A 14,442-nucleotide genomic window follows, 5' to 3' on the forward strand; every position below is an offset into this window, starting at 1 on the left:
GCTCCTGGTCCCAGGTTGATTATCACAAACCTACTCCAATTCACAAGTAGATAAGAACGTAAGGAGAGCCTTGCAGCTGCATCAGGTTAGAAGCCCATCTAGTCCACCAGCCTTTTCTCACAGTGGCCAACCAGATGCCCATTATGGGAAGCCTGACAGCAGGACTGGAGCGCGCAGCAGTTGTAATGTTTTAAATTGCGCTTTCAAACTTTTCCCCACTGATACGTGGTTTTACCCTTTTTGCAAACCACTTTGCGGTTGTCTTGGTATATTAATTTTATGAAATAAATATGAAATAAATGAAATGCTCTCTCCTCACCTGTGATTCCCAGCAACGGGCCTTCAGAGGAATACTGCCTCTGATAGTGGTGGTTTAACACACCAATCATGGCTGGTAGCCATTGATAGCTTTATCCTCCAGGCATTTGTCTAATAATAATAATTTATTATTTATACCCAGCCCACCTGGCTGGGTTTCACCAGCCACTCTGGGCGGCTTCCAACCGAATATTAAAAACAATACAACATCAAACATTAAAAACTTCCCTAAACAGGGCCGCCTTCAGTTGTCTTTTAAAAGTAAAATAGTTGCTTACTGCCTTGACATCTTCTCGGAGGGCGTTCCACAGGGCGGGTGCCACTACCGAGAAGGCTTCTGCCTGGTTCCCTGTAACCTCACTTCTTGCAATGAGGGAACCGCCAGAAGGCCCTCGGTGCTGGATCTCAGTGTCTGGGCTGAACGATAGGGGTGAAGACGCTCCTTCAGGTATACAGGACCGAGGCCATTTAGGACTTTAAAGGTCAGTACCAACACTTTGAATTGTGCTCGGAAATTGTGCTTTCAAACCCGCCCAAGGTGGTGTCTGTCACAACCTTTTGTGACAATAGCTTCACTATGCAAAATTCTGCAGTTTTATGCCTGTCCTGAACCTTCCAATGCCCAGCTTCACTGGATGTCCCTGAGTTATAGTCTTATCAAACAGGAAGAAATGCTTTTCTCTGCCTTCTTTCTCCCCTCCATGAATTCCTCAGCCAGTGGCACAGGAGCCTTAGACTTGGCAGCCCCGTCCTTTTTCCAGGCATGAGACTGGGGCCATGCCACAGCCAGATGCCTCTGGAAGTGTCCAAAGTAAACTGTTTATGCATCACATTCAGGATGTGAAAAACCCTTGCCACTTCATGCATCTGACACTTGGCTCTACAGTAAATCAGCGAGATCTTTTACATGCCACAGCTCTCAATGCCTTTTCCACCGGCACCTCGCTAACAAGGCCGCTCTTCTGGAATCTGTCCCCATGGAAAGCATCACACTTTTGCCTTGAGAAGAGGAAATCCTCCACCCTCCAAACACCTTTGGAGCACAAGGGAGGAGGGAGTGGGGATGTACAATGGCAGCAGGAATGCCAGCCTAAGAACACGGAAAGTCACACATGTAAGAGGAAGGAAGGTTGGGCGAGGATCTGGTTCCTAACCAGATACTTTTAACAACACTCAGATTAGGAGAAGAGCAGCATCCGGTGATTGCTAGGAAGGTTATTTACCCTTGCAGGTGAACGGAACCACCACAAGTGCCAACCAGGAAGATGTCTATCCTTGCAGATCAAGTACTATATACATGGACATCACCAATGACAGTCAGCGGTAGATACATGCAATGGTGGCTGGTGCTTGCTGGGACTGATAGGGTGGAAGGCAGGGAGCTCAACAGTAGGGCGAACCAGAGCCAATGATGGACAGAACCATTGCTTTCTCCCAGCCCATGCAAGTTTGCAAGCCCTCCATGGCAGATCATGTGGATTCTAACCTTTCACATGAGATGAGAGGACCTGGCTGAGAGCAGACTGGCATTGCTGGGGCAGTTGCTGCTGTGTTCTAATGGACCAGCCTTCCGTGGATATATGGAATCACTATTCAAAACAGAGGTGCTCAAAAATGTGAGCATCCATGCTCGATGCAGAGGTGGCCTCATCCAAGGTAGGCACAGGTCACCTGTTGAGCTTGCAGAGACTCGAACCACAACTTGCACTCCATATTCACAAATGTTTCTATCCAGGGATCTACCGGCCTCACAATCTCCACCTGCAAAGGACAGCTCCATGCAGCCCAGGAGATGCAGGAGCTGAATGGTGCTCTGTTCCCTCTTCCTTCTCTCCCTCTCTGAAGTACAGTGGTATCTCGACTTACGAACGACTCAACAACCAAATTTTTCAACTTACGAATGGTGCAAATGGCCGCACACTTACGAATTTCTCGACATCCGAATGGAAACCGCGGCGGTTTTAGATAGGGTTTTTTCGACTTACGAATTTTTCCGTTTCCGATGCATTCCTATGGGAAATCGTGTTTCCAATGGCGCTTTTCGACTTACGAATTTTTCGACCTACGAAGGTGCCTTCGGAACGGATTAAATTCGTAAGTTGAGGCACCACTGTACAGCCCCCCCCTATGGGGAAGACAGGGGGTCAGGAGGAACTGGGCTGCAAGAGTGTTTTAAAATGGGGTGGTGGTGAAGCTGTGGCCCTACAGATGTTGCTGGACTACAATTCCCATCATCCCTGGTCATCAGTCATGCTGGCCAGGGCTGATGGGGGTTAGAGTCCAATAACATCTAGTTGGCTGCAGGTTTCCTACCTTTGCTTTAAAAAGTGTTTTCTATGAAGCAGCCCAACAGAGGGTTTTTGGGGGATGAGAAAGTGGTAGCTTCCCATATCTAGCTAAGAATGTACTTATCCAGGTATACCTGTCCCAAAAAACCTGAAGCTTTTCTATTGGGACTGATGGGAGAGGAAATAACAAAAGGAGATCAGAGACTATTTATGTACGCTACAACCGCGGCTAGGGCTTTATTACCCCCAAAATGGAAACTATTGTACAAGAGATACCGACGATCAAGGAGTGGCAGACGAAAGTGATTGATTATGCAGAGTTAGCATAATCCGAAATGCAGGATCCGAAACCAGGGAGAGACAAAATTCCAAAAGGAATGGAGTAAATTCGTTGACTATATGGAGAAGAACTGTAGAAGTTTAAAGACACTTGCAGGACTGAAGGAAATCCTACGAATTGGTTTTAACTAGATGGACTAAAAGGAACTGAGAGATAAAGAGTGGGAAAGAAAACCGAATGATGGGAGGGAGGGAAGTCACAGCTCGGCAGAGCAAAATGAACTGAGATGGGTGAATATAAGATGAAATGTAAAAAAAAAATTTTTATTTTTATTTTTGGGGGGATTTGTATATTTGGAAAATTTAATAAAAATTATCTTAAAAAGAAAGAAAGAATGTACTTATACATGCAGAATGGCCAGGATACGGAGGTCTCAGCTTGGTGACAAAAGTCTCCTGCTTTAAAAAGCCTTGCTGTGTGGGGTTTTTTGGGGGTTTTTTTTTTAGGTTAACACAGGTCCCAGTCAGTTTTGCTTTTGGACGGCTTCCCTGCCTGTTGAGAGAAGAAGTTCCTAAAACCAGCAGCGCCTTTCCGACAGGTTTAGTGGGAAGCAATTGCAACCTGTCAAGCAGCTACATCACGTGTTTGCCTTGACTCTCACCCAGGACAGGAAGCAAAAACGCCAGCAGTTCCATTTATTGCCTGACCAAAAAAAAAAAAAAACAGGAGCTCTCAAAAATGTTCCTAGAAAGTGAGCTGCTTTTCTAGTCCCTGTTTTCCTGTCGAAGTTAAGAGAAAATTGCCCATCCTGTTTATATTTTGTGGGGAGAGGGGGGGCAGGACTTCTCACATCGGCTAGAGATATTTAGCAGGGAGTTCAATAACTATATGAATACCGTTTGCAAAAGCAGGTTTTAAAAGCTTTGTTGTCAGAAACTGAACATGTAACTGGGTCTGTGTGCACAGCATTCTATGCAATGTTTTGAAGACACCTACACATTTTGTTCCAAGTATATTCAGATTCTATGCACCTGGAAAACAGAGAAAACCTGTCTTCCTTTGCAAGAGTTTCTCAGCCCTCCTGCTATCATGGTACAGAGTTGTCAGAATGTCAGCTGGGGGACTTGGGTTTAAATCCCTGCCCAGCCATGAAGCTCACTAGGGTAACCATGGGCCAGTCACACAGTCCCTCTGCTTAACAGTACCTCACAGGGTTGTTGTGATGGGGAGGGGCAGAATACACGTAGACACCTAGGCAAAATGGTGGGATAGAGGTGCAAAACAATAAACAAATAAGGGGGGGGGAGGTTCTCAAGGGTCTGATGCTAGCAAGTGGACATTTGCTTCCCCCCCCCAAATGCCAGCAAACCCAATCCCTGACCACTTATCCTGGACCCTCCTTTTAAACCAGCATTCCTATCAGTGCTGAACACCTGCCACTTTAAATTTCCCACAAAGCCCTTTAAAAAAAGAAAAAGCCATTTCTCTCCAGCTTTCAATCTTATGAGGCCGTGGACCCTATAATGAATGGCTATGGAACTTCCAGAAATTGTGTTTGTGGGACTGAAACCAAATCATTCATATCAATAAATAATCATTGCACAATAAAAAGAAGAATATCCACAAAGACATGAAATCAAGAAAGCCACTCTTCTTCCCAGTCCTGGAGGCCATCCAACAGCAAAGACTGCACCTTCCTCCAAAGCCAAACCAATCACCATCGTATTGATCAAAAGCCTTCTTACCTCCCATCCAAAGTTTGCTTCTTTCAACGTCGTCCTTGGAAAGGTCATGTAAGGCCCGAATCTTTCCCCAATTTCAATCTTCTTTTTGGTCCAGATGCCCAGCCCTGCCCCTGGAATGGAAGACTCCCTCAGCTCAAAGTCGGGTGGGATTGGAATGTCATCGGGGATGTAGACGGGAGCTTCGTACGGAGAGCCTTCCTTGGGGTTGAAGTCCTCTCCGGCGGGGAAAGGGGATGGCGGCCCCACGGGGATGGGGGACATGATGCTGTCCTCGGTCTCTTCCTCCCCGCTCTCGCCTGCTAGGAGGTCTGCCTCGGTTTCGTACATGTTGTTCACAATCTCGTTGTCACCTTGAAAACACACACACACAAAGAAGGAGAAAAGGGTAAGCGGTGAGATCCTCTTCTCTTGGGGAAAGAGAACATTCAAGCACTCCCTGGGTACCAAGATCAGCCTCAGAAACAGGCCTCTGTGGAAACAGGGGAGGACCTGACAGGCTTCATAAGGACTGCTGCTGCCCAGCAGAGAATACTGCTTCTTATGCCCTTTTATAATGTGTTGTGAGGTGTGTGTTATTGTTATTTTAGGGCCTCCATACGCCCGTATTTCCCAGGACATGACCAGGATTTCAATTGACATCTGGGGGGGGGGTTTCCAAAAGGTGGAGCTTTGCCCTGGATCTTAGGCAAGTCAATTGAAAACTTGGGGATCTTCCTTTAAAAAAAGCTCAACAAATTTTGGGGCGTCCTGGTTTTTTACTTTTTGAAAAATGGCAACTCTGTGTTATGTATTTTGTGCTTTTATATTTTATCATGTGAACTGCCCTGAGATCTGAGGGTATAGGGCGGTACAGTGGTGCATCACAAGACGAATTTAATTTGTTCCGCAAGTCCATTCGTTTTGCGAAAAATTCGTCTTGCGAATCACGGTTTCCCATAGGAATACATTGAATTTTCTTTTCTTTTTTTGCCCATAGGAATGCATTAATTAAATTTCAATGCATTCCTATGGGAAACCGCAATTGGCAAGACGAATTTTTTCGCAAAACGAATTCGTCTTGCGAGTCACCATCAGATCGCAAGACGCATTTGTCTTGTGAAAAATTCGTCTTGCAGGGCATTCGTCTTGCGAGGTACCACTGTATATAAATTCACTAAATAATGATTTAAAAATGCTAGTTGAAGATTCTGTTAACTCTATCAACCCATAGCTGCCAAGTTTTCCCTTTTCTCGCAAGGAAGCCTATTCAGCATAAGGGAATTTCCCTTAAAAAAAGGGAGAACTTGGCAGCTATGTATCAACCACTGATATCATTGAAAGAGATAGAAAGGGCCAAGATTTGCTTGTGGAAGGTCCCAGCATCTCCAAGTAAGGATGGAAATGTCCCCTTCCTGAAACCCTGGAGAGCCTCCGCCAGTCAGTGTAGACAGTACTAAGCTGGATAGACCAAGGATCTGAGAATAAGGGTAAGGCTAGGGATGAATTTGAGCAAGGAACACATGGGGACAGAGTGCTAGATTTACTATTTCCCTCTTATTTTTCTATGCATTTCAGCAAAACAAAAGCCATGCCTGTATCACCTTCGCAGGCCAAGATGTGTGCATCTGAATGAACTGACTATGTAAGGCCATGTTTCCTTTTTGTAAGCAAGGGCAATTCCTGACTCCCAAGCAGCACATATTCCTTTATTCAGGAAAGTTGTTGTGCCTCCCTCTCTCTCTCCATCCCCCCCCCCAACAATCTTATAGTCCCACCATGTTCCTGTAGTATAACCATGCCACCCGCAGTTCAGGCTTGGCCACAGATGCCATTCAAAATCCATGTCTGGATCTGGTTCAGTGAGTTACTCAAAAGGAGGTGAGCAGCCAACCTGCCCTTGAAACCATGCCTCTCACTTTGATGCCCTGCTTGGCAAGCCATAGAGAACAGTTTCTCCTTGAACACAACAGCGTCCCCAGCCTATGCACAACTGTACTCAGATGTAGGGATAGGTGAACATTTCCATTTTAGTGTATCTCAGTTACTTTTCTTTCTAATTATAAGCTCATTTCTCCACATCTCCATATCAGTGTGGGTGGGGTTTTTTTTAATGAAAAGTCCTTGTGAAAATTCATTGGAATTCTAGTGTGAAAATACAGATAGGTAGGTAGCAATTTTTTTGCCAAATATACACAGTTTCACAAAGCAATTTGCACTAATATAATGCATTCTGGTATGTTATCTTCACCAACATATGTATTTATGTACACACTTTACCCTGGTATATGCATTTTTGCAAGCATTACTGCAATGCGCTCTGTGTGGGACTGCCCTTGAGGTTAACCCAGAAGTTGCAACTAGTCCTGAATGTGGCGGCTCAACTGCTAACGTAGAAACTGAGTAGGTAAGTCAAAGGTTTGGTAAAGGACCTGGGCTGCAGAACAGTCATTGAAAGGTACTGAGTTCAATGAATATTGAGTTTCTGACCACGAATCTCATTTCATGCAATACAGCAGGTTGGGTTAATAAGCTGATGGATAGGAATTTGCCAAAAAGAAACTGGGAGCTAGCTAGCTAGATATACGACTGAAGTAAAACTCTTCTCTCCACTGCAGTGTACATATTACTCGATTAAAAAAACCCCAAAACCTTCACATCAGGAAGAAGGTTTGCCTGTGATTGAATCCTGGCTTACGGCAGGGTGGTGGAAATGTGCTGCTCGGTTTAATGGTTGCAGAAAAATAGATTCATAATCCGCTTACAAACAGAGCCCTTCAGGAACTATTTCAGATCTATTCTCTGCAGAGAAAACAAAAAGACCCAAACCTTTAAAAGTCATGTGGCTAAAACACTTATTTAATTTAGGAGCATTCAGAAGAGTAATTATGAGCCTACAAGTGGGTAGGGGTGTCTTTTATTTCTTCTTCCACTGATTTGTGCCTTCCGCTCACAAAAGCAGCAAAGAGCCGCAGCTGTTTCCCTCGTGCACTAAAGTTCTATGTCGTTTGGGAGCAGGGGGGGGGAGAGAAAACACCCCCAGAAAACACTCAGATAGGACATATGCAGAACAAACGTAAAATTGCAAGGGAGAGCAATTAGCTGAATTAGTCAGAGTAAGTGACCACATCAAGGAACCAACAATCCGTCCGGTTGGGAGGGAGCAGGGCACTCTCGGTTGCAAGGGAACTGTAGCACAGATGGAAGATGCTCAGCACCATACAGGAATGAACCGTGCCCTGTGTCCTCTGTTGTTACTTTTTTAAAACACACACACACACACACACACACACACACACACACACACACACACAGGCTAAATACCCTTAATCTAGCAAAGTTGTTCTCCCTCCGCCCAGCCCCAAGAGCAATTAGGAAATTAGTGTGATTATTTTAGCAGGCTGCAAATTGCGACACTTAAAACCGGGTTGCAAAGGAAGGCTGTAATTCCGCAGTCACCCGTTACATCCCCTTTCTGCTCTTTCGCTTGCTTGTTTGTTTGTTTTGCTAAAAGGCACAGAAAGGGGGGGGGGGAGTAGAGCAATCTGTTCGATGAGCTTCTGAAGAAAAGTTAAAAATAATAATACAGTGGAAACAGCTAAATGTCTCTAGCTAGATTTCTGCATTCTGTCGGATTCTCGAAGATGCTGGGTTGTCTGCAACTAAGTTTTGCACGGAGCAAACCTACTGGAATTAACGGACCCGTGTCTGTTATAGGACTAACGTTGGATGCAAACCACAAGAACTCCATCGCCTACCTCTACCCCTGTCTTGACACGGACAGGCCATTTCTGCTACTCAAGACAGTGGCTCCAACCTGCACGATACGTTTAAAGCACCCTGATGCCACTTTGAACGGTGGTAGAAGAATCCTGGGAACTGTAGTTTGTTAAGGGCGCTGAGAGACATCAGGAGACTCCTGTTCTCCTTCACAGAACTACAACTCCTAGAATCCCCTAGGAAGAGGGATTGGCTTTCAAAGCATTCCGAGAGCTGCCCTAGGCGGAGATGTGGCCAGGAATTGAACCTGATATCTTCTGCATGCAAAAAGTGCACGCTGTACCACTGAGCTATGGCTCTGAGATAGCATGTTGCCCAATGAGCCTGGCAATGTAGAAAGGTACAGGTAGGGCTACGAGACCCGGACCAATAGTATATGTTAAGCTTTTAAATAAATAAATAAAACCCTTTCATATGTGGCAATTGGCTGGGTTGTGGTTTTTCTCTCTCCCCTTTCTCATTTTTTTGGGGGGTGGGGTGGGGTGGGGTGGGGAGAACAAATTTACCTTTCCCCAGCTCAGCCATCATCTGCTGGCTCCCTGCCTTCTTTGTGCCATATTTCCCTCCTCGCTCCCCGCACCCCCCTCCCCAGAATAACAATCCAACAACTGCCTCATTGTGGACTCTGGAGCAATGTGCGGGACTCCTAGCGAGAATATTAATGGCTGACCTCTGATGTAATCGGGGAAGGGGAGGGAGGGAAATAGCACCCGACCGAAATTGCAGTTTTCACTTCAGCGTGGAAAGGCATTTTTTGTGCTGCCGAATAGGAGCAGAGCAGTTATAACAGCAGGGCTCGACTTTTAAGGAATGAATCTTTCATCCCTTTTATATTCTCAAAACGGGGCCTCTGGCCTCTAAGAAATATTCCCCTCCTTTTCTTTTGAGGCCTCATAAACGCTTATTCTGAAAATCATTGCTTTGGATCACTAAAGGGATAGGAAGGAGGATTTTTTTTGTTGTGTGCATTCCGGGGCAAATGCATCTATCGCTTATGAACGTTTCCTTCAGCGAGAGAGAAAAAGAGAAAGAGAGCAAGAGGGAGGGGGGAGAGGGCAATCTTGCTTACGCAAACATGCCCCCAGAAACAAGCCTTTCAGAAGCATTATACACCATAATCCTGAAAATACTTGTGGTTGCAGTAAATGTTTCTCCTCTGGGTATTAGCAAGTCAAATTATTTCCCACTCTGTGATTAGCCCCCTTTGCACTTATGAAACAGGGATTCCAACCAGGCTGAGGAGGGAAGGCTGAGTTTAAGAGCAGAGTGAGACCATCAAAGGGGAACTTGACATGACAAGCTTCCCGGCTCCTGAGCAATACCGCAGGTTCTTTTCGTCACTCTTCCCTCTGTACTTAAGTGGGCCTAGAGCGTTGTGCAGCAACCTGCTTGAGAAATATCACTTCTCAAAACCAAACCTCTACAGCAATGACAAAAACCAACAGCTCCACCTGCTTCTCTGACCTTAACATTTCGTGTGGTGTCAACTCCTCCCCCAAGTGTAATCTGCTTTCAGAGTTGGAATCAGGGGTTGGCATCTGGCGTCTGCTGATGTCCACACCCTGTCAGGGAAATAGAGGTCTCTGCCTTATACCAAGTCAGACCATTGGTCTATCTAGCTCACTACTGCCTAGATCAGGCACCCCCAAACTTCGGCCCTCCAGTTGTTTTGGACTACAATTCCCATCATCCCTGACCACTGGTCCTCTTAGCTAGGATCATGGGAGTTGTAGGCCAAAACATCTGGAGGGCTGCAATTTGGTGGTGCCTGGCCTAGATGCTCCTGGGTTTTAGGTCATGAATAGTCCCAGTCCTACCTTGAATTTGGGACCTTCTGCGTGCAAATCAGGTTCTCTACCACTGAGCTAGGTGCCTTCCCCACTGCCACCCTCCAAAGCCTCTTGGCTCTGCTCTTCCTTCTCTGCTCTGTTGCCTCCAGGGTGAGCCCAATACACTTTGTGGCCTGAGGAGAGGGCAACACTACCCCTATAGCATGTGCAGGACCAGTCTGGTCCAAACATTGGTAACAGGATGGCATCCTCCATCACACCTGAAGCCTCTGCTTGTTGAGGTGTGTAAAATGATGCATGGTGTAGAGCAGGCATCCCCAGACTTTGGCCCTCCAGTTGTTTTGGACTACAATTCCCATCTTCCCTGACCACTGGGTCTGTTAGCTAGGGATCATGGGAGTTGTAGGCCAAAACATCTGGAGGGCTGCAGTTTGGGGATGCCTGGTGTAGAGAGATTTGATAGGGAGAATACTAGGACTCAATACAACGAACCTGAATAGCAAGAGACAAACAGCAGACAAAAGGAAGCACTTCTTCACATGTGGATTTCCCTCCTACCGGATGTAGCAATGGTCACCAACTTGGATGGCTTCAAAAAAAAGATTGGGCAAATTCACTGAGAATAAGGCTATCAATGGTTATAATGATGCCTTTCGTCCAGCTCTGCTGTTGGAGGCAGTATCCCGGTTGCTTGGAATTGCAGGCAGGGAGAGTTGCTGTTCCACTCAAGTCCTGCTCATGGGCTTCCCAAAGGCATATAGTTGGTCACTGTGAGGACAGGATGCTGGACTAGATGGGCCACTGGCCTGATCCAACAGGGATTTTCAGATGCTCTTAAACCAGCAAGGTATCTGAGAGGTGCAAATAAATGGCTACTTGGCACTCACAGATCCGTCCTCCAGCAGAGGGGAACCGTTGCCCTTACTTCATACCCGCATCCACAGTTCAAGAAGGATACTCACAAGCTGGAACGTGTCCAGAGGAGGGCAACCAAAATGGTCAAAGGCCTGGAAACTATGCCTTATGAGGAACGGCTTAGGGAGCTGGGTATGTTTAGCCTGGATAGCCATGTTCAAATATATAAAAGGATGTCATATAGAGGAGGGAGAAAGGTTGTTTTCTACTGCTCCAGAGAAGCAGACACAGAGCAATGGATTCAAGCTACAAGAAAGAAGATTTCACCTAAACATTAGGAAGAACTTCCTGATAGTAAGAGCTGTTCGGCAGTGGAATTTGCTACCAAGGAGTGTGGTGGAGTCTCCTTCTTTGGAGGTCTTTAAGCAGAGGCTTGACAGGCATATGTCATGAATGCTTTGATGGTGTTTCCTGCTTGGCAGGGGGTTGGACTGGATGGCCCTTGTAGTCTCTTCCAACTCTATGATTCTATGATCCATCATTTCACTCTGCTTAATGGAAGGCCTGGGTCCTGCCCTCCACCTTTCCTTTGCTCTCGACCTCTGGATAGCATTGCAAATTCAGCCAAGAGAGAGAGCCAGTATCAGTATCAGTAACAATGAGAAGTGAGCGGTACTCATTGGCCACTATGAGTAGAAGATGTTGGACTAGATGGGCCATTGACCTGATTCAGCAGACTCTTATTATGTTCTTATTCTCAGGAAGGTCCCCACTCAGGAGTGGGTCACTTAAACGAAGGGCCCTCCAGAAATCATTTTCACTTTGTATCTACGATGAGTTTTGCTCATGATGGTTTGGGGGCAGTTATAAGCAATTCCACTTTCAATACTGACAGTGTCAAGAAAAGTCTTGCGGCGGACATGCCGCTTCGTTTCCTATCAGTGCATGTCCTATAACTTTCTGTTGAAATCCTGCAACTTTTCATGCTGCAAACGTTCTGGCGTTTGTTTGCTTTTTATCCCACTTGTGGTGCAAGAGTGCTGCTCCAGGTGGCAATAATGCAGGGACACTGGAGCAGCGCTCACAGAGCAACTCGTAGAGTGGATTGACATGTGGACGGTCCAGTATAAATCCACCACAAATGCCCCATTGCTTGCAACAGTGACATGTTACAGAATGCAGAAGCAGCAGCAGTCTGTAGGAGCCCAATGCCATGCTTTAGCACAATGAATTTTAATTACGTGTGGATATTTGATAATTGATTTTTATACTCATAAAACACAAGAAGCCCTTTTCGGCATGTTAAGTGGCATATAAATTAAATAATGATGATGCTTTTCACTAAAGGCTAAGTATGATGACTGTGGATGATTGCATTTTGGGGTCATGCCACCGACAGCTTAGGATCTGGCCTGTAGCAGTTTTGTGAAATTCCGTCACATTATGCGTTTTGCCTGACACATGGCAGCCCTCCAAGGCGCAGATTTGGCAGACAGCTGGAGAACTGGATGTTCACAAGAAAGAAAGAAAGAAAGAAAGAAAGAAAGAAAGAAAGAAAGAAAGAAAGAAAGAAAGAAAGAAGAGGGAAAGAAAAGGGGGGCATGGGGGAAAGGGAAAGGAAAACGGGGCATTTTTTCTTGGGCATAAAGTAGCAACCAACTCTTTGGGCTCCGCAACTCTGACAGGCAGGAAGAGGATTCCCGGGCGGTGGGGGTTGTTGGCTTAGGAATCATACGGAGGGAGGGAGGGAGATAGAGAGAAGGTGTGGGGAGTACAGACAGCCTGTAAAGGCAGGGAAAAGGATTTCTGGTTCTTGTTTATGAAAGACAAAGTGTAACATTTTGGACTAAGGAAGTGAACATCTGAAAAGAAACAGTACATAACAGAGGCAGTGAGTTTCACTCATCTGCACCCACCCCAAAGGCAATTCAACTCAACATTGCTGAAGGGTTGCCATCTTTTACCCATCATGCTCCCCGCTCCATATATTTGAACTGAAAGTTAACAGCCCAATTGGACAGCTGCTAGCAACATTTATGATAGCGACATCGGCATCATCATTGATATCTATCTATCTATCATCTATCTATCTATCTAGTCTGTCTATCTATCTATCTATGCAAGTATTAATAATAATGTTGCTTCTGAAAGCTGAGAAGTTGCACATGATTGAGAAATCTCAAAAAGCTTCTTCTTCTTTTATGTCTAACCCTTACAATTCTGACCGTGGCATTTCTCCTGTAACAGAGGTCAGTGCAGAGAAAGGAAAAACCACAGCAGAAGGAAAAACTACAGCATTTATCAAAGCAAATTACAATTGTTACAAAAGTCCACCAAGACCCTAAGCAATATTCAGGTGGACCGCTGATCTAGGAGAAGCACTGGATATTTTTTTACGGCTTTCAGGGATGTAAATTCTTTCCTTTGTAACTTAATGGAAGAAACCCAAAGTCAGGGGTCATAGACTTCTCTCTCGCTTGGACACAAATCATTTTGGATGAGGGCTGAGCACACCAGGAAAAAAGAAGAAGCACGGAACATTTCACACCTTTTGCAAAACAGTGGGGGGAATAGTGAATTGTGTCCTGTTCTTGGTTTCCAAGTGGAGCATAGGGTTGCAGCAGGCCGCTGCTTCTGTCTAAGCAATCACTCCAAAATGCTTCCAGGCAGGGAGGGAAACCTGGTTCAGTGCCACACAGAACCATAAAGAGAACATATTTGGGGAATAGACTTAAGGGAAGACCAGAGACTTGGTCAAATCTATCAATTTCAGCGTGGCTTATTTTTCACTTTCTCATTTTTCCAATCTTAAGTTCAGCTCTCTGCATTCCTGCATCTAATTGTTGTTCAAAGTCCTTGTGAAAATTTCCCAGCATTTTAGCCTGTATTTTCCATAATACACACACTTCCCCCCCCCCCAAGTATAATTCATTTCTGTATGCATTTTCGTGAATGCACGTTGGCACGTTTACACACCCTTTCCACCAATACACATGCATTTTCTTCTTGCACACATCACTTGATCAGAAAACTGTGCTGCAAAGTCCAGAGAAATGTGACTTTCCAGGGATAGCTGTGTTTCAGTTCAAGAACAGCTTCGGAAAGTGAAAATTAGGTCGCATCCCATTAACATCCAAACTGAGCCAGCTTTCCGCTTCTCTCTAGAAGAAACTACATGCAGCTGTAGGCGGTGCTGTGAGCATGCTGCTTAAGTAAGAAAATCTGAACAAAGGAAGCCAAAATTCTGCAATGAGAAATTCCTTATTCTGCAATCCATGTTCGTTATGCCAGAATTAATGATTCCACAAACTCTGAATCATTTATCTGATTATTATTTTTACATCTTTGGGTATCTATCTTGCTTTTGAATGCCATGGGGTAACCTTGGGCCAGTCCCAGCCTCTGAGCCT

At 45.4% G+C, this 14,442-nt stretch overlaps 1 protein-coding gene across 6 annotated transcripts in view; it reads right to left on the reverse strand.

Annotated features, from left to right (window-relative positions):
- The window catches only part of PRDM16 (PR/SET domain 16), a 428,828-nt gene that overhangs the window by 251,481 nt on the left and 162,905 nt on the right, over nt 1–14,442 (reverse strand). For all 6 annotated transcript variants that reach the window (XM_060276169.1, XM_060276171.1, XM_060276167.1 and 3 more), the window contains one exon: nt 4,632–4,981. In XM_060276169.1, coding sequence (XP_060132152.1) covers nt 4,632–4,958 — 327 coding nt within the window. In that variant the 5' untranslated portion in view covers nt 4,959–4,981. The remainder of the gene's footprint in view (nt 1–4,631; nt 4,982–14,442) is intronic.

Source organism: Zootoca vivipara, chromosome 6 (genome assembly GCF_963506605.1).
Source record: "Zootoca vivipara chromosome 6, rZooViv1.1, whole genome shotgun sequence".
Classification (NCBI taxonomy): domain Eukaryota; kingdom Metazoa; phylum Chordata; class Lepidosauria; order Squamata; family Lacertidae; genus Zootoca; species Zootoca vivipara.